Raw genomic sequence first — 22076 nt, 5'->3', positions numbered from 1 at the left:
AAACACAATTAACCGAGGGTTGTCCCCTTTTGTAAACAGCAAAACATCAATGAATATACCAAACTAACGATAAAAACAAATTATCAAGCATTTGAAAGCCAGTTTCCAGTAACGAGCATTTGGTGTGATCAAACAAATTCTATTCTAAATGAAAAAGGCTATATTGCACACTACTAGGATGTTAGTTTAATAAAACCATTTCAACTTAAATACTTTAATAAAACCATTTCAACTTAAATACAAGTTTCAAACAAAAGTTAGTGGATAGAGAGAAAACATTAAAAACATGTTTGTTCACATACAAAAGTCCTACAGGGAATAGCCATTGCAGCCTGACCACTGAAAAAACAATGAAAGAGCCATTGATTTGCAAAACAAGTTTTCCTAGGCATTAGAATTTTCTGATTCAGCAACATGGAATAGAATAACTAATGCCAGTTTACAAAGTTGAATTATAGATGGTATTCTCAGCTACCATGCTATATGAATAAGAGCTTGATGGTTCGGGAAAGTGCTGAATTATGAGCTCAAAATTTGGCCTCAGTAACTTTTCTGAGAATCATCAAAATCCTAAGCAGAACGCAAAACTTGGCCTTAATCAGATGATTTTCGTGCTATTCCAAAACATCAGCCGCATACCAATCATCAAATGCGGTCCAACCAGCTCATGATGCTTTCTTGAGAACCGAATTGCAAGTCCTGAAGGGCAGGGAACTCAATCAATACTGATGCTGGTTCTATAGAATGAGATATTATTCGTTTTAATCATAATACTTTGAAATGCCACTACTTTTACAAGGTGTATATCTTATTCAAAAAAAAGTTTTAAGAGCACATTAACCTACTAAGCCGACCATTTGTTAGAATTTAATCCAGTGTGAGGTGTGACAACATGGCACATAGCTATGATATTCTTATAGCAGGATAAAACATTCATCAAGCCTTTCCTTTCCCAAAGATTAGATCTCATAGTCAAAGAATTTTTAAATGGATCACCAATTAAAAGAAAATTTATTTCGAATATCAGCTTTATTTAGATTGCAATGAGTAAACAGCACTGGAACTCTTACGGAAAGATGAAAGTCTGACAGAGTGTCCATATCTATGCCATCGAGACTAGGGAGGCCATCATCTGAGTTCACATCTCGTGTGAGCTGTTCTTTATTACCATCAGCAACAACTCGAGAGTCAACTTGTAGAAATGATCCTCCAATGCTAGTGAAAGGAAAAAGCACTTCATGACAAAACAATGACTCGTCAATCTTCTCTGTCTCTGGTTCCTGAATGGCTTGAGATTCCCCAGCCCACCAAGCAGAACCAAAACGTTCATCCTTCAGAAGGACAATGGGCAATGGTGATGGAACTGACTCCTCTTCTGGACGTTTCTCCTGAAAATGTACTCAGATCAATATTTTCCTTTTCATTTTGTTTTTATTTAGATGAAGGAATGCATATTAATGTCAAGTAAATGCTGTTTTGTCTTTAATTCAGTATGAAATAGCTGTCAGGCACTCACAGCAGCCGGCAAATTTCTCGAACAAAAAAAGCAATTTTTGAATTAAAGTTTTGAGCAAATACTATCAGACTGAATCCTTTAAAGGATCAGGCTGAATCCGGGCAGAGTACCATTAATTTCATCTGACATTCTCTCAATAAGGATAGTGTACATCTAAAGCATGTATTTCAAGATGGCAATATGAAGTGTGCTTAAACCAAAGGATCACTTGCATGATCCAAAAAAGCGCCGGACCGGCTCAATGACACTTGCCCCACCTCAGAATCACCCGTCCAACACAAACAGACTCACCCAACCTTAGAGCATTCACCCCAACCCAAAAGCCAAGCCACTCACCCAGACTCGAGAAGACACTAGTCAAGAGTTCGTGATCTCATTCATATGGTTGGTGACTTCACCTATTCTCTTGGCAACCTCACCCACTCAGTGATGGAAGATTCTGAAGCACTCGTTCGTGTTGTCATCTATGTGCAGTCCAGAGCCATGATTATTTTGGTCACATGTCTATAAAAATCCAATCAAGCATTCAATTTTTTAATCTTTGTTTAAAATTTTTACTGTAACACCCAAATCCATGTAAATTATGGATTACTTAGAGCATATAGGGACATCTACAATATTCTGGGGAATAGAATGCTCAAAGCTTTTATCTCTAGATTCTCCTCCATTTTTTATTTGCTCATATCAGCTTTAATTTCGCAAGCCCTTTCAGGAGTAGAATTATTCATAAATAAATTTGGATCAGTAAGCAATCCCTGTCAGGAGTAGAATTATCTATAAATAAATTTGGATCAAACATCATTTCAAATGCGGTAAGTTCAGATTGATGCCAAAAAACTAAAACTACACTGAAAATTCGGTCACCCCAATATCAAAGCACCCCAAAGGATGGAGAATAAAACTTAAACGTGACGATTGAGAAGAGATGACCACACAAATGAATTAGAATGCTTTGGAGCAAGGTTAAAGGAGGGTCACGAGGATGGAGATGCTGGAAAGTTATTCGGACTTAAAATAAGGACAAGCCCTCAAGCGCCAGATAACTGACCACCACACACACCAGGGATGAAACTTACAAGCCTAGCTAAGAAAAAAATTCCCAACCCTAAACGAGAGTAGAAAGAAAAATACTGTGGCTGACAAATAAGCTTAGAAAGGAGATTGCAAAAGAGAAGACCCCTTCCAAGGGCATCAATAATGACATTGCTGCTCACCACTGATGATACATTAAGGTGTCACCTATTTTTCACTATTTTCAAAGAATTGCCTCTTTGGTGATTTACTCATCTTCCGCTGAGAGTCATCACCTCTTTTGTCAGGTTCAAAAAGTTTTTCGTCTCTCAGTTAACTAACACCAAAAGACCACAGAAGAACTTGCAGGCTATTGTTAATATGAAACAGGAGTTTGAGGAGTCTCTTCAAAATTTCATTGAGAGGTTCCAAAGGGAGAGTTTGAAAGTAAACAAACTCCCACAATCACCCAAGCCATCCTCTTCCAAGACCTACAGGAAGGTTCACTAAGATTTGCACTTGGCTTGCAGTACTCAAGGACATTGGTTTAATTTCTTTAACGAACAAAATGTTACATTAATATTGAAGAGTATAGCTACATGATCAAATCAACTACCTCAACTCGTCCTGGCAGGGCCACCATAAGGTGCCTTCCAGAGAGGGCCAAACAGTGAAGACCACTTCAAAAACCATAGGGCAAAAAAAGCCCATAGAGAGAGACTGCAGAGAAGAGACTTCACCCTCAAAATTATCTGAACATCCGGAGAACTCAGTAATTTTAATTGCCTCTTAGTATCAATAGCTGCCTATATCCAATAGAAAAGAAACATGAACCTAGATTTGGCAACATTATAAGGACCCATTGTCCATTATCCAACAACCACACCTCTATGAGTTTCTATAGTGAAACTCAAAGAAGCTTATCCAAAATAAGAATGTCATCAAACAACTGAAGCTAATGAGAGTAGACCATTGGCATGGCACCGAAGATTCTCAATACTTTAGGAACCTGGTGGAGTTGATCAAAACGAAGATGTTGAAAGAATTTATCCTAACTGACCTTGGAAGGAGCCCAAGGTGCCTATGAGAGAACAGAGGAAAAAAGCAAGCCAGCAATCAAGCCACAAAAGACTGCCGATCTTAAAAAGATGAACTCAACCATCAGCTTCAAAGCGCTGAATATTAAAATCGCACCTATCACCTTTGTCGAGGCATATAAGCAGGAATTCATTTAACAATGCAGTGATGGTTAGGATCCTAATTACTAATAATAAAAGAAGAACATAAATGATACCAAAATGTCTGTCAACAACATTTTCAAAAATACGTTTGATTAAAATAAACCTTAAGAGCACCCGCATGAGACTTACAACAAATTCAAGCTATGGGTTTACAAAAGAAAGATGGTAAACTAAATGAATAAAAACTCAGTTTTATCATAGTCGATGCGCCCAATACATATAATGTTGTCTTTGGAAGCCCACTCTTGAACACTTTTAAAGCATTTGTATCAACTTATCACGTCATTATGAAATTCTCACTCGTAGGTAAATAACAATGAGAGAAAACTTAATACAATCAAGGGCTCAAGGATTTAAATTGTATGCATGGGATCCTATAATTGGAGGTAGATAGGAGTGCAAAGTTGGAAACCTTTGAGGCCATATAAGTGGTCAAAGCTATTAAATGACTCCCGAGATGCACTACTGAAATCAGCATCGTCTTCACCCCAAGCATAAAAGACTTGTCTACGCTCTCAAAGAAAATATTGCAGTGCTCATTTAAATAACTAAGATACCAAAAAATAAATATCAACATAGTCAGTCATTTCCTGAACATGAAAAAAGAAGCCACCCCCATAAAACAAAAGGCCAAGAATGCAACTACCATCATGGCAAAGACCATTAGGCAAGAATTCCAAAGTTACTCAGAGTCAAGTTCATAAAAAAGGTGCATTATCTCAAAAGGATCTTCAATATAAGTCAAGATTTCGGGGGAATTTATATATAAGACACAAGCCTAGTTTTAGGATGGTTAAAAAGTCACTTACATCCACTTACCAAATCTCAAGCATCAAACCTCAATTCTCGTGAACTATTAAAAAGCCTACCCATCGAATCTGACTCTGCCTTTTGTGACAAAGATATGAGTTGAATAGTGTGCAAGTACATTTATCAACAAGTGTAGATGAAAACCTCTACCAACTCAAAAATCTGTCAAAAATATTCAAGGCTACAACTAGAAAATAACCAAGACATGAGATGAACTATCCATTTGCACATCATTCATAACACTCCCCTAGTAAAGATCATCTATTTTACTTGATGGGGAGTTAATTACTCAATCATCATTAAGAAAACCTGCATATGAATAAATTTAAAAGCCTAAAAGAGTCATTTGCCCGATTGCCTAAAGGATTACTTGACTTAATAATACTTAAGTGCAAATCATAAAATAGGTAAAACAAGGAAGTATGCAAAAAAATTTCTTTCAGTTATATAGATTCAACTCACAATATTTGTCATTTTTTTCTCTTTTACAAGTAAATAACAGAAAAAAACTCCTCAAACATTAGTCGAACCCGCTCCATTGGGCTCTCCCGTTGAAGAATAATTGGTCATTAATTGGTAAAAATGGGCTTTTTTCTAGTACTTTTTTAAGAGCTCCTTGAAGGCGACCAGCTTCTCTAAGTAATAGTTAATACCCAGATTGTCCTTCTCGACCAAGATCTCCTCCTGGGTTGACGTCTCAATCACTTCAATAATCCTCTTCGCTTCAAGTCAATGTCTCGCTAACTCAAAATCTCATTAAACGTATATTCTTCTAGTTATTCGGCAAGTGCACCTTCCTTGCTGAGCATATCTCAGAGAGATGCCCCATCAAAAGTCAACTTGGCTGTCACAATAGTCAACAAGGCTCTCGCCTCCTCAACCCCTTGGCAGAAGTCATATTCCCTGAGAAGCAACTACTTCACCATCCTTAACTCCTCATGACTTGATGGCATATCTTATTGTAATAGCAAGCTTGTGTAAAATTTCCTACCAAATCATTTGCATAAGTGCTCGTTCCAGCATAAAGGAGATATTTGAAGAGGAGAGCATTAATACCTTCCTAAAAGTAGGATGAATAAAAGGTATAGACCAATTTGTAAGCTCCACATGAGATCTAATCATTGGAGAAGGCTGCCACATACTCAACCACACAAGGGAAAAATTACTTCACTCACCATGTCTTTATGATTTTCTATATAAGTGAGAAATGGTCTTTCTTTACTAATAACTTCGTGTAGTTTCTCCCACTTCTTGACACTCTTACGTGAGTGCAGCATATATAACAACCCCGTAAGAAGATTTGAGTGAATCGCAAGCATGTATGAAGTGTTAGGAAGTACGAATGATGATGAACTCCCCACTTTGTGAAATAAAACTCACCATAATGAACACACAAGGAAAAAAAGGTAGTCATATCAGCAATATCTTCACTATCCACAAGGTGAAGGTAGTGAGTGGGCCCACGATGGGGGCAGCACTCAATGCCACCAACTAAGGGGAATAGTAGGCACAACAAAAGGGAGTGACGAGTCGATTGATGGGGGAACTTCTTGAACATCATAGGCAATGCCACCCACCTCGTGGACTTCCCGTTTTTAACCTCTAGCACCAACAACCTCAAAAATCTCAATATCTCTTCAACATCAAGATCATAAATGTTGACCTCACCTGCAACTAAGGCATTCATAAGAACTTCTCAAAAGCACTAATGAAAATGAATAGCTTGATGTGTAATGCGGAACCTTTAAAAAAGGAGAAAGTTGTTTACTCTTCAAATCTCAATGTCGGGATGTCCATCTTGTCCTTACAACATGGAGTAGGCTAACTAAATGCAATCCAGCTAATTATCGATCAAATAAATGCATACTTGTTTTTTTAAACATTGATCTTATCTTTCCACTCAATCATCCAAATGTAAATTAAAGAAAACCGAACACAACTATCCTTGAAATTCTTTATTATAAAAAAATACCGAAAGATGATGATGCTCCAAAGTATCTTCTCTTTCCGCGTACGAGTAATTAGAATGGACATACTTGCAAATGAGTTGGGCATAACATAAGTAGAAAAAAACCCATACAATTTCAAGACGTCAATGATCTCTTGGAACAACGTAAGTCACAAGCCAAGTTATAATTGATTAATAACAAAAAAATAAAAAATATAGTTTGTACTTATTGAACGAGTTGGAGAACTTGCTTGCTTTTGGGGGTTGCACTTTAAAGTTCTTATTATCAAAGGCCAATGCACCACGTTCACAAGTGTTGACATGGCCAATGAACCTTAGCACTCTCACCCTCTTCGAATGCTCTAGCATATGTCATAAAAGAAGCCATGACTCAGAGAGTACTTGAGTAGCACGTGAAGAAAGAGAAAGAGAGTGCTAGAAGAAAACGCATAATGTAAAAGATCTTCAAAGGAAAAAATTATATCAAGTTACAATTTTCAAGCCAAATATCACATCTACTATAAATGATCAATCTTCATCAAATTTTCTCATCATAATAGACATCGTGCCAACTCCTATTCCAAAAGCATCAATGGTGGCCACCATAAATAATGCAAAAGTACAAGCGCTAAAATTCAATAGGGAGTGCACCTAACTATGAACAATACAAAGACTAGCTAATAAGAAACAAAACAATCATTGAAAAAAGGGGATATAAAGTGAGGTAACTAAAATACAATTTTTAGCATATTACAAATAAAAGCCAGTTCATCCCTACTCGCCACCAAGAAAAAACTTGAGAATAAGATTCAACAATGCATCAGTTAAGATGGATGCGATCTAAACCAACCATCAAGGCATGAACTCGCTTTTGGCGAAGAATTACCTAAATCTTGAAGATGCCATAAATCTACAAAAGATCAGGGACTCACCCATCAGTTCTTGGACCACTTGGCCAGTGGCAGTAGAGAACTTATTAGAAAAAGGACCCAGCTTTTCTTCCATAAGAGGGAAGTCTTTACCTCCCCAACTCAATAATGGCACCAACCTCACAAATTATTCCTCTTGAACTAACATAGATCCCCTTAAAGAAGCCAATGACTATCTTAACTCTACAACTTCAGCCCACAAACCCCAACTGTGTTAATAAAATTGCTAGAAAGAGTAAACTACCATGAGTCCTCAAGGCAAACCCTTTAAGTAGGGACTAAAGTTGGAGACCAGACATATAAGAACTTTGGCCTCAGCCTCCTTGGCTGATAACCTAAGAGCTCATTTAAAGTCAAATGACCAATAAGTTCACTTGTGATAGCCACCACGGGACTTACTAAGATAACCCTTGTCAATAAGAAAAAAAATTTAATAGACCAACCTTTCGTCATGACTCATTCAGCTAGCTTCTTCTTGCTTGAAAATCAATGACTTTAATCAATCTCATCTGAGAGCAAAGGAAAAAAAATTTTAAAAAAAAATCAACCAGACATCTGCCTAAATGCTTAAACATTTTTTATTATCTGTTCTAAGAAACAAGGATCTTAAGTTAGGACCACCGGGGGACCAGCTTGACACCACAAAAGTATTCAATGAAGGGAAATTTGGGAAGAACACGAATGAGTGGTTGATGATCTTGGTCCTCTTTGAGATCCACCACTACGCCACAATCCCACCTTGAACTAGTTTATTGGATTTTTTTAGCAGGGTGAGTCGATCATCATTAGAAATCATGAGTTTAAAATGCTTGAGACTGACATTTTGTTGCATTGCACAATGGGAGATCTTCACAACCTTTGGGGGTGGCATTACACTCACTTCCATATTGAAATGAGGAGACAATTTAGCCATAGTTAACATGCTAAACCAAGTTGACAACCAAAAGAAAGGAAGAGAGGAAAGCAGATGTGAAACCAATTCATCCAAGATAGTTATAAGTGGATGAGATTCCCGACGTGCAATGAGGTCATATCGGTGTCACTGTTAAAAATAAATAAATGGTGCTAATTCTAATACCAGAATAAAGAAGCAATGGTAAAAACTATTGTTTTCTTTCTACATAATAAAAATAGATAATAAATGTCGCAGATAATTCTATTGAGCTTTTGGCAAGCGACTTTTGAGAGATGGAAGAGAACCAAGATACTAAATTCACATTTAAAATATAAAGTTTGAAATGGTAACAAAGAGCTCGCCAAGACTAAACAACTCATCTAGTTCAAGAGGGCACTCGCCCAATTCTAAAAGACAGACCAGAGCAATGGCAGTCCCTAACTAAATATCACTCACCCAATTAAGCATCAATTGTTACGCTCAAAGAAATTTATTCAGACCAAGATGCTTTCATCCTAGGTCGGAAGCCACTCCCCAAAACCTAAGAAGACAATAGTTAATCTCGTTTTTTTAGCTTAATAAGAGTTTAAAATTAGAACTTACAATTATAAAAGAATTATGAATTCCACGTAGTAAACAGCAAGCCCAAGGAAACCCATCGCAAAAATGCTCAAATCAATTTAGGTGAGATAATGATATGTTAAATTAAGAATAATATTTTCTAAAGGTTTATTATGTGATATATTGATATGAAATTGTATTTAGAAATTTATGCATGTTGTTGAATGCCCACATATATTATAGAAAAATAAATTTGAGTAGACACTACTATATTTACTGATGTCGCTATTTTTTATTGAACTGGTGTACATATTAACCACTAAAAAGTATATTTTGAAAATAGTACATGCATATGATGTGACACCCAAATTATCCCTCCCCCGCTAAAGGGTCAACAACAATGCGATTGAGGCTGACTATTCGGTCAAAATAAATTCTCAACAACATTTGTCCTGACTTGCAGAATCAAGACCCAATGAGTGATGAACTAGTATGACTAAATCGCCACAAACGTACTTGATACATTTCATTTTATAAATCATTCACATTCATATATATACTTGGAAGCATGAAAATCATATATACATAAACACACACACACACATAGCTGCTAAATCCAACATAATAAAACTACGTACCCAAATGTATATACAAGCTCCCAAAACTGTAATGCAAAAGTTGTACAAGTCACACATCGTTGTCTGTCTCGATGCTCCGTACTCTTTCTTGAAAGTCATCAACGTAGAGTTGATTACAAAAAACACAGCAAAATACTTAAGTCTAAAATAAATTTCTTTCAACGGAAAAGAACATTTGTAAGTCATGTGCATGTCCACAACACATGCCCAACATAAAATAATCATATAAAACATGTAAAAGGAAAGGAATGTGATGCAGAGAATCATGAGTGTTGTATAAAAGATATAATTAATCTATTCATGCGTAATCATAAGCATGTTCATAATAGCCATCAATCCAATCATAGAAATATCACATGCAATTATATAGGCAACAATTATTTTCATGTCATGAGTCGTCACCCAGCCCGAAGGCTACATTAACTATTAATTAAAAGTTAAGCCCTACCAACATAACAATTATCAATAGTCTCTCTGGTACCAACAGTTTCTAACATTCCGTCCCTATCTGATCCCAATGATTATTTGAGTTTCATCTACGTCTGAATCCCAGAAGTCGAGAATCTCATCGTTCATTATCATCTGTATTTACATGTATTAATGTAATAGTCTACCTAAAACATTACTTATGACATTTCTTAAATCATAATTTCTATAACAAACATTCATCATAGGCATTTCATATATTATATGCATGAACCATAGTAAAAAAATGTCTGCAAGCAATGATTTCATAAGTATGTTTACCAAATTTAAAATATAGTAAAATCATAGGTATCGTAAGATACTAATCAAGTTTGCATTCATACAACCTATGCAGGCATTCATATTAAATATGCAGAAAATTGTTGATGCAATTGTGTCAAACACATAATCACATGGAAACCTACACAGTTACTTTTCTTAAATAAACACGGGATGAGTTCGCCTAAATTGAGAGAGTAACCATACGACGAGTTTCCTCAAGTTTGTCGAACCACCTGGAATTCGTAATTCTCTCGGAAATTCAAGAAATTATTAGCATAGGTTTTAACTCTGAACCTATTTCATTTGCCAAAACTTATCTCAAACGGGTTTCCTTGCATAAGTCTTATTTTACCGATACCTTCCTAATCCATATTTTCCTTCCTTCCCCTAATCCCTTCTCTATTACCTATAAATTAGGCCTAGCTGAGAGTAGCTCTCGATTTACTAGCCCTGTGACTATTCACGACTAACCACAAAAGCAGCAAATGACGAGGAAGGCTTTAATTCCCTGCAAAAGTCAAAATGAAAACATAAAGAAATGAATGTCTCAAATAACGCTAAAATGAGTTTCTTACCGATTTCTCCTTGGAACCCTTGGCCATGAGTTGTGGCACTCTGCTCAGTCATTCGGCCCATCTACTATAGTAGTTGGATCACAGGACCCTTCAGCAGAGCTAAAACGGAAGTGGGAGGGGAGAAATGAAGGGAAGTGTGGCATATAAATATGATCCCAATTAATAGTCTCAATTTGATCAAGGCCAACCATTCCATGCATGCATGAGTGTGAGAGAGGGAGTTGACTAGGAACAATGGTGGGACTAAGGAATTATCTAAGAGCTTAATAAAGTAGTTAGATCAAAATATCATATTTTCCCGTTTACTTACAATTCATGCATAGTATTATATATCAAATTGATCGATTTGTTGTGTAGAATTTTATGACATTAATTTGATTAAATTTTGAGAGATAAAAAGTTTGGCGTATATTTTACATGTGCCAAAATTTTACTTGATTCCTCAAAATTAGATGTTACAACTCGCCCCTACTTATAAAAATTGACTTCAAAATTTCTGAATTTACTTAAGCAAAAAGGGATCTTTTTTTTTCTTCTTTCACCATATAACTTTTTTTCTCAAACATGTGCTTCCACTTTACCTTGACAAAAAAGAATTTGTCTGTTCCTAGACTTCATAAAATCTATTTCTGAAATGCTTTCAGGATCTTCAATACAAGACAGATTTTTTTTTTAATATCGTCATGTGAAATCCATCGGTTTGAATTTGAAATTCAGTCTCTCAGCATTGAGATATGAGACACATCATAAAAATTAATAAATCAATAGGTAAGGCTAGTATGTAAGCAACTGGAGCGATCATTTAAATAATTTTAAAATAACCAATGTACTTGTTACTCAACTACTTCCCTGACCAAATCTAACAGCATCTTTCAATAGTGTGACTTTTCAAATTCCACTGCTTTGTGGTTTAGGTCATAGTATTTCTGCAGTCGATCCTAAGCAGCTTTCAATCTGTCTCTGATTAACCTAATTTTTTCTATGGTCTCATCAACTAATTCAGGAAATAACATTTGACGTTCTCCGACATCAACCAACTTAATGGAGTTTTGAATTTTATGTCATACAATATTTCATAAGAAGTCATTTTGATACTGGATTGATAGATATTATAGCAGGCGAACTCAATAATTGAAATGGCATCTTCCCAATAGCCTCTAAAATCAAGGACAACCTCAACAAAAATTCCAATATATGAATTAACCTTTCTGATTGTTCGTCTGTCTGGGTACGAAATGGTGGGCTAAAATGCAAACTCAAGCCTTGCTGAATATTTTCCACAATGTGGACGTGAACCTTCCATCTCTATCAGAAACTATAATTGTTGGAACACCGCGTAATCTAATAATTTCTTTTACATATAATTTGACTAACATCTCCACTGACCTGACTTTATTAGTTTGTTAATGATAGCCCAAATACTGATTTTGTTAGCCTATCAATAATGACCAAACACTATCATGACCCTGTCTGGATCGAAAAAATTCCATAACAAAATTCATAGCAAATTATTCTCATTTTTATTCAGATATAGGCAATGATTGTATCAACAAGCTAAGTCTCTGATGTTAATCCTTTACAATTTGAAAAATTAGACATTTAGATACATATTCAGCGGTATTCTTCTTAATACCTGACCACCGTAATACTAATTTTAAATTTTTGTACATTTTATTGCTGGCTGGATGAATTGTGTCTTGAATGATGAGCCTAACGTAGGATTTCCTGTCTAAAATCAGGATCAACATATACTCATAACTACATTTTGCTTATCATTTTTCATCAACATTCATATCCGACATCTTTCCAGATCGAAGTTGCTTCAAGAGTTTTGAATATTCACTGTTAACTCTCTGAGCTGCCTTGATTCTATCTTCGGAGTTGGTTGCACGATCAACTGATATAAATATCCCATATCACCCGGTCTTCTAACCTCCAATTACAAGGTATCAGTTTCTTTAATCAATTCCAACTCTTGAGTAAAAATCCAGCTTGCAATACATGTGGATTTGCGACTCAAAGCATCGACAACTACATTTGTTTGATCAAGACAATACTATATATCCAGATTGAAGTCTTTGATAAGCTCAAGTCATCTCCTCTACCTTAAATTCACGTCTTTTTGTGTGAAAATATATTTCAGACTCAAGACTTCAACTTCACACTATATAAGTAATGTCTCTGTATCTTGAGGGAAAACACTATAATAGCTTGCTCCAGATCATGCATCGCCTAATTTCTCTCATGTGACTTCAACTATCTGGATGCATAGGTTATTAATATTTTATTTTGCGTTAAAACATAGCCCAAGCCTCAAACTGATGTGTCACAGTAAATTTGGAACCCTTCAATATATGATGAGATAGTTAATACTTGAGCAGTGGTCAAATATTTTTTTAATTCTTGAAAACAGTGTTCACATTCTATATTCCTTTAAAATTCTAGGTTATTTCAACTTTCACTGTGTACTAATCAATAAAGACGTGCCCCAAGAATGCAATGCCTTGGTTCCAAAGACAATTATGGTTTTATCTGCTATATTGACTCTGACCTGTGATATCCCAATCTCAGATCAATCAAGAAAAACATAGTAGCACTATCTAACTGATTAAATAGTTCATCAATCATAGGCAAAGAATATTTGCTATTGATTGCCACCTTATTTAGCTCTATAATCAATGCATAACCGCATAGATCAATCTTTCTTCCTAACAAACAATACTAGAGCACTCCAATGCTTGGTCTAATAAAACTCTAATCTATCAATTCCTGCAACTGACATTTCAAGTCTTGTAATTCCTTCGGAGCCATCCAGCAAGGAGACTTGAAAATTACATACGTCCCTGGTTACACATCAATGTCAAACTCAGCTCACCATTTTGGTAATAGCCTTGACAATTCTTCAGGAAATACATCAAGAAATTTTGTAACTGAGATGGTTTTCAAACCTTGCACATCTTTATTCGGCGCTTTTAATTTGGCTAGAAAACACTGATTCATCACTTTACAAGTACTTCTCAACTTTCACTGTGTACTAATCCATAAAGATTGTGTGTTCCTATTACGGGAAAATAAAATTACTTCTCTCTAGTCAAATTGAATTTTACCTATTTTTTCCAGTTCAAATGTAGCAAAATATTTTACCAACCACTCCATTCCAATATGACATCAAAAGTCTGAATTGATATGAAAATCAACTCTGCTTGCAACTTCTTATATGAATTTTAACATGCATGACACAATTTCTATTTGCATAAAAATTAATTCTTGAATGCATAATAAGACAAAGTAGGAGTGAATCGCAAAATATCAACAAACAAACTAGAAACAAACTAAAAAAAATAAATAAATAAAAGAATGTGATGCACCTGAATTGAATAGAACAGTGTAAGGCTGATCTTGAATCATAAGCATACAATTAACCACATTTTCAGATTCTTTAGCTTTTTCAAAGGTAATTACAAAAATTCTGGCTTTTACAAGTTGCTCGATTCTACGCTCTAAAGTCTCACCCTTGACCTGAGTTAAAGGCTTTATCAAAAACAGAATTTTGGACCAGCTGCCTTCCAAAATTTCCTGGGTTGTCCTTATCCTTAAAATGTCAGTGGTTTGTTTTCTCTTTTCTTTTTCACCAAACAATTCAACCGAAGATACCTTGATTATTCACACCTATAGCACTTTCCTAAACCCATCAAGCACTAGCAAAATGCCTTTTTTCCATATTTTTCAAAGTGGCGTTCTTGATTGTGGTTGTCTTTGCTTACCATTTGATTTAATTTCCTTGCTCCAAGGTTCTTTGGCAGAATCTTTTCTTTTGCTTTCCTATGATTGCCGTCGCTAACTAGAAAAGTTCAACTAGTTTTTAATTCATTTGGCACTTTCACAATACAACTCAGTTTGAGACTTGAAATTAACCAAGGCAATTACAAACGGTCAGATAGTGAAAATTAATATTTTTTATATTCATTTTCTATAACTAACTTTTAACAAATGAAAAAGTCACTAAACATAGTAAATTAAAGTAGTACAGTTAAATTTATCTCATTATTGATTATCCTCGTCTTCTATAAATTTTTTCTCTTCTATTGTTTATCTTTTAATCAAATAATTTAAACCTGAAATAATAGTTTAAAACAACAGTAAGCTAAGCAAAACTAATGATTACTCATATTTCTAATCTAGAGTAGCGTAACAAAAAGATAATGATATGCATGCTAATTAAAAATACTATAAATCAATATAAATAATTTATTTTTTATATAATTTTTCACGAAAGTTGATAATATTCAATGTATTTTACCATATCAGTAACAAATTTAATATCATTTTATATATGCAAAACCGTCACAGAAGTACCATTTAAAAATTTTATCAATTAAAACACGTCAATATCAATAACCATTTAAATTTATACGCATGGGTACCTTAGTGTTCTCACATTAGTACCATAAATAAGTGAACTTTATAATAGCCAAAATATACACATGCAAGTATACTATAAAAATCACTATCTAATAAAGATTATTGTATTATCAATTGCATAACATTCAACATACATGTATAGCATTCAATATTTATAATAATTTAAACAATGTTGAGTCCACATCATTTCAACAATATGAAAAAAATTTAAATGGAATCATAAATTGTGAGTTTGTAATAATTTCGATATAACTAATGACAGTAACAGTAAATGAATTCGGTTTAGAAAAAATTAAATATTACTATAATATAAGAACGTAAGGACACACATCGACCTTAGATGATTTTCTTTATTTTTAGTTTTTGTTGCCTCCACCTATTATATAAAAATGTACATATTACTAAAATTTTATCACATTACTAATTTTGCTAATTAATTATTATAGGTTATTATTTTTTATTTCATCAATTTAATTTAGAGTATAATCCTTCAAATTTAATTCTAATTATGCTGCTATTATTAAATTATAGATCTTTCAATTCTAATTAAAATGTATTAGGAATTATTATTATTATTATTAGTATTATTACTTTAAGCTTGATTAACTATTCTACTAATAATCATATATTAAAATAATAACTATTTTGGTTCATTTAATCAATTTATTAATTTTCTCCTTTCATTATTTATCAATGCTTTCATTTAAATATTTTGTTTATTACTTTTATGATTACTTAAAAACATTAATGAGTTAGTTTAACAAAATAATATATCACAATAACTTCATTATAATTATATATAAACAGAAATTTACCTTTCTACCTCGACACCTTGCCTTCACCTGCTTCGCACAAGAAATTCGCAAAGTACTCTTCCTCTCGATCTTGATTGATTGCAAAACTCAAACACAAATCACTTTCTCCTCGCTTGCTTGATGAGGCATGCCGTTGTTCAACAAAACTCTTTGTCTTCGTCTCCTTTGTCTTCATTTCCTCACAAGATTTGATCACACAAGCAATCGCTAACTTTAACATTGCCCGGCCTTATCGAATTCTCCGTTTGCTCTCTCGATGACACCTGTGTTTCTTCACCTTCCTCAATTCCAATCACTGCATCAACAACCATGATCTCAAATTTCCATTACAACTCATGAAATCTCTATCTAGGGCATAAAATGAATCACACCCTGAGCTTTTAGTCTTCGCTTCTACTTGAAAATCCTCCAATCACCTTATGGTAAATCTTCTGTGCCGCACAAATCGTATGAGCAAGTTGTTCTTTGACGCAGTCACCTTCAACTTTGTTCAAAAACGTCACCTCCTTCCCGCATCTCTATTGCACAACTCTCAGTTCTCTTCTCAGAATATCAAAGTCCTTTCATTTTGATAAAGAGTTTCATTCCTCTTTATAACGATGAAATCTCGCATCCCTTATGCCACACTTGTAGCACATGAGCTATGTGAAATAACCGAGCATTACAGGCTCTTTCAACTAGCACTGAGAAATTACTAATTTTGAACAACGCCAAAGTCAACCTCAACTGATCACTAAGGCTGCACAGAAATTTGTGGCATTATTTCTTTTTGTGTACTGACATAATGAGGTGCAGTCTGAAAAGCAAAGTAAATTTTGCCTCTTCGCATAACTGTCTTAGACCACTGAGTTAGATTGAAGAATATAGCTTGCAATTATAATCCGGCTGAAGGCGGAATAAACCAATCCTTAAAGATTTTCACAAAATCATCCAACCGAATATATGGAAAAGATGTCAACTGAAATCTCTCTATGCCTGTCACCAGCTCCTTGTGTTGTCTTATAACATGAAAGTGGCTAGCATCACTCTCCTGGTTTCTGGACAAATCATACAATCCAAAATCTTTTCAATCTTTAATAGTCAATCTTCAACAACTCCAAAATCACTAGCACCCTTGAATGCAGGTGGCTTAAATGACTGAAAGATCTTAAATTGTCGATCAACTTCTGTCCCAAGTTCAAATATGGGTCCTAGTCCCACTTGTGATAGAAACTGTAGAATGTCCTTTAACTTAGTGGCTCTATTTTCTCATTTGCTCTTCTACATATAATTTATGTTCAAGACATTTTCAGCACATACTTCTTGCTCTGGAATTGACCTAGGAGATTGACCCTCAGTACCTTTTATATCTCTTTCAAGCATATTCATCTGTATTGGCACAATTTATTATTAAAATGCAATTTATCATATAGTAATTATGTCGTGCATGCATGATATCTGAAGTCATATGGGTTGTCCACCAAAGATCCATCAACCTATAACTCTGTATAAATCAATTTATATTTGATCACAATATTACATTTTCTAAACCCAACACGCTTCCATCAATTTTTTTCATCCAATAACCACCCTGATACCACTTTTTGTCATGCATCAGATCAATCAACCTATAACTCTTTATAAATCAATTCATATTTGATTCATTCTTAATTTTTCTAAATCTAACACGCATCCATCATTCTTTTCATCCAATAACCTTATTCTGACACCACTTTCTAGCACACCAAAATTGCCCCCTTTAAAGGTTAACTGCAGTGCGACAAAGACGGTCAATTCAGTCAGACTAAATTATCATCAACATTCATCCTAACTTGCAGAAACAAGAACTAGTAGGTAATGAACTAATCTAACTAAATCATTGCAACCATAATTGATACATTTTATTTCATAAATCATTCATATTCATATATAATTAAAAGCATGAAAATCTTATCATCAAAACATATATATATCTAGAATTGTTAAATCCAATATAATAAAAGTACGAACCCAAAAGTTTGTACAAGCTCCCAAAACTATAATGCAAAAGTTGTACAAGTCGCACATGGCTACTCCCCCAGATGCTCCGTATCGTTTCATGAAAGTCAATAACTTAGAATGAGCCACAATAAGCTCAACAAAATAATTGCGACTAAAATAAGATTTTATAGATGGAAAAGAGACAACATACATGCTCACATATAATTCTCGTATATCTCATTACACATGTCATGACATGTTATAATCACATAAAACATATAAAAGAAAATAAATGTAATGCACGAAATTATGACGGTTATATAAAACATATAATTCATCGATTTATGCGCAATCATAAGCATATTCATAAGAGTCATCCGTCTAATCATAAGAATATCGCTAGTTGTATAGGTCTCAACTATTTTCATGTCATGGGTCGTCATCCATCTTGAAGGATACATTAGGTTTGATAAAGGTTGGGCCCACTCCAAAATAGTTGTTATCGCTAGCCCACCTGGCATGAACGGTTCCTTAATTTCTGTCCATGTTGGATCTCAATGATTCTCGGAGTTTCGTTTCCATCTAAATACTAAAAATTGGGAATCTCATCGTTCACTATCATCTGTACTTATAAGTATTTATGTAATAACCTACTTATAACATTACTTAATATATAATTCCAAGCATTCATCATATGCATTCAATATATCATATGCATTAATCATAATAAATGAATGCCGGTAAATAATGATTTCATAAGCATGTTTATCAAATTCAGAACATAGTAAAATTATAGATATCATAAGTTACAAATCAAGTTTGCATTTATTCATCCCAATATACAGAAAATTCTAGATGAATGTGTCAAGCACATAGTCACATGGAAATTTACAGAGTTATTTATCTTAAGTTAACACAGGTTTATTTCGCCTGAATTGACATAGCATCTCTACAACAAGTTTTCCCAAGCTCACCTTGATCTTGTCGCCTAGTATAAATCATCTAAAATTCCTTATTCTCTCATAAATTCATGAAATTCTCAAAATATGTCTTAACTCTAAACAAATTTTATTTGTCAAAACCAACCTCAAACGAGTTTTCTTGCATAAATATGTTTTTTTTGTGCCTTCCTAATCCTTCTTTCCTTCCTTACCCTTACCCCTTTTATGTTACTCATGAATTCAACCTAAGTGAGAGTGTAGCTCTCGGTTCATCAGCTTCGTGACTACTCACACCTAGCTACAATAGCAGCAAATCACGAGGAAGGATTTAATTAGCAACAAATGTCAAAATGGAAATAGAAGGAAAGAAATGTCTCGAATATCGCTAAAATGAATTTCCTACTTAATGATTTATCCATGGAACCTTTAGTCGTGAGCTATGACTCTGCTCAGCCATTCGCCCCATCTGCTACAGTAGCCAAATCACAGGACTCTTCAGCCAAGCAAAAAACGAAAGTGAGGGAGAAATGAAGAGAAGTGCCGCATATAAATGTGATCCAAAATAATCCCTTCCATTTGATTGAATCCAGCAGTTGCATGTGCGCATAAGTGCAGGAGAAGTCGACTAGAAACAGTGATGAGATTAGGGCATTTAACTAAGGGTTTAATTAAGGTTAATTATGTAGTTATTTCAAATTTCATATCTCCCCCATATAGTTACAATTAATGCATAGTGTTATATATCAAATTGATTAATTTAACATGCAAAATTTTATAAAATTGATTCGATTAAATTTTTTGGGATATGAAATTTGGGTATGTTTTACAAGTGCCAAAATTTTACTTAATTTCTCAAAATTAGTTATTACAAATGAAAATTGATCTTTAACAGGTAAAATGATCAAGAGAATATCACAAGTTTTGTGATTGGTAAACTTTTATACTAATGGCCTACACAGAAAAAGAAGACAGAAATTCTCGATTCTTGATATTTAGACTGGAACGAATTTGTGGTATTAGAGGGTTGTTATTAATTATTATGTTAGAAGATGATCAATCCTTATCAGTAGTTGTGCAGCTAGCCCAATGAAATAAATCAAGTCAAGGTCTATACAAGTATAAGTGACATTTCTAAGATGACATATTCAATACTAAACAACTAAATACACTCATATGATTGTTTAAGGAATGAATGAAATATATATTTGTTACAGCTATTTACTACTTATTGCTTTTATACTCTTGTTTACATATATTCCATGTGATTAAAGTAAGTATTTTTGTGTATGGTTGCACTCATACTGATCATAATTGAGCATACACGTCGTTTTCTTTCCATCTAGAAAAATTTTACTTTAGCCATGATTGTTTAACTATGTTTGTAGCTTAGTCCCATATATTTATTTTCAAGGAGGGGTAACGAGCATCATGGCAATTAGCTAAGTGTGACTTTATGCAATGGAAAGAAGGTGATAACTTTTGGGATATATACTTTTATATGTTTGATGTTTAGTAGATCTATATTTGTTTTGTGAAATTATTGTTTGCTTCCCTATGTTGAGAATGTGAATGATAATAAATTGAATTGGATTGTTAATGTTTGTGATGATTGAATGAGACTAATTTATCTGCATATTATTGAATACCTGTATATGTTATAGAAAAATAACTTTAGCAGACACTATTGATTTTACTGATGTTACTGCTTTTAATAAATTGATGAGCATGTACATAAATCAGTTGCTTATAGGTATACTTATACAATTGCATATGTACAAGAAAAAATGATAGTTAACAGGTAAAATGATAAGGGGAATGGAATTTCATAAGTGCCGTGATAAGAAAATTTTTATACTGATGACCAGCACAGGTAAAAATGACAGGAAAATTTATAAAAATTTTAGACTCTTGATATTTAGACTAGAAAAGACCTATTAGCATCTGCATGTACTCTCTGGGGCCTTAATTACTTTATCCATGTGTTTCTAACATTCAAATCATGTATTTATTCATTTATTCTTCCTACATAGCTTTTCTTACAGTGCCCAACCCCCTATAAAAAGGGATCAAAAGGAGGATGTAGGGACATCTACATTATTCTAAACCTTGAGATGGTGAATAGAATCCCCAACTTCTCGACAATATTATAAATCTTGAGTCTACTTTAATCTCACAATCAGGCATCATCCAGGAAAAGATTTGGATCCATCTGATAAACTCATTTTTTTTTTTTAACAATAGAAGTTATCAATTAAACAAAGCTTCATTGTCTGTTTCAAAAAGATGGCACCAAGTGAAAAGTGCAGCATTGGGGTTTACATTGGTAACAATATTGCAAGTATGCAACTAAACTGCATGTCTCTTTTCTTATGCATGTTTCAAGCCTACAGAAAATTATTTATTCAACAATCTGCAAGACAGGTCGAAAAGTGGAACAATGCAATATTTCAATTCAGAGTGAATGATGAAATGTAAACTATCTGATCTACAAGTAAAAAGACCAAAATGCTGGAAAATACATGAACTAGCAAAGGTAGAGGATCATGTTGATCAACATCACTTAAAGAATTCATTTTGGCCCGAGGCGGCTCTGGTGCAACTGTTTTTGGTGTTCTTGGACCGCACTTTATATTTGAACTAACTAATTCATTCAGTAATGTTTCAGTATCAGCCCTATCAACTTGCTTCGTATGCTGCTGGTAGAAAACCTTTGACACAACGAACTCGCCATCTTTTTCTTCTTCATCTGTCCCAAGATGGTACTGATGCATCACCCAATTAGCCTTATCTGGTTTGCAGCCCTTCCCAAAACTTTTGTATAGAACCATTATCTTCTTCCAGCCCTTCTGAAAACCATTCTCTACCACAGGTTTGGTTTTACCAGTTTTGTGCCACCTAACACGTTCTTCAGACTCACTGTATTCACTCCGTATCTTCCTGCGCTTCTTACATCCAGTTGCATATGCATTTGATGTTCTGTAAAAGAAATGAGCACCACTTCCATCTTTTTTGACACCTATGTGAAGAGAAAAGGTATGATGACAGACGTTCAAATGCTAAGCATCAAA

General features: G+C 34.3%; 1 protein-coding gene across 3 annotated transcripts in view; it reads right to left on the bottom strand.

Annotated features, from left to right (window-relative positions):
- Positions 1–219: 219 nt before the first annotated feature.
- The window catches only part of LOC110021625 (NAC domain-containing protein 10-like), a 38386-nt gene continuing 16529 nt past the window's right edge, over positions 220–22076 (bottom strand). For 2 of the 3 annotated variants that reach the window (XM_020720187.1, XM_020720188.1), the window contains exons 4-6: positions 21528–22024; positions 1071–1388; positions 220–699 (exon numbers count right to left, since the gene is read on the bottom strand). In XM_020720187.1, the coding sequence (XP_020575846.1) occupies positions 646–699; positions 1071–1388; positions 21528–22024 (869 nt within the window). In that variant the 3' untranslated portion in view covers positions 220–645. The remainder of the gene's footprint in view (positions 700–1070; positions 1389–21527; positions 22025–22076) is intronic. The other variant, XM_020720186.1, reaches the window with a different exon arrangement.

Source organism: Phalaenopsis equestris, unplaced genomic scaffold (assembly GCF_001263595.1).
Source record: "Phalaenopsis equestris unplaced genomic scaffold, ASM126359v1 Scaffold000136, whole genome shotgun sequence".
Taxonomy (NCBI): Eukaryota; Viridiplantae; Streptophyta; class Magnoliopsida; order Asparagales; family Orchidaceae; genus Phalaenopsis; species Phalaenopsis equestris.
The sequence above is the reverse complement of the archived record's forward strand: the minus strand, read 5'-3'. Positions and strand labels throughout refer to the sequence as shown.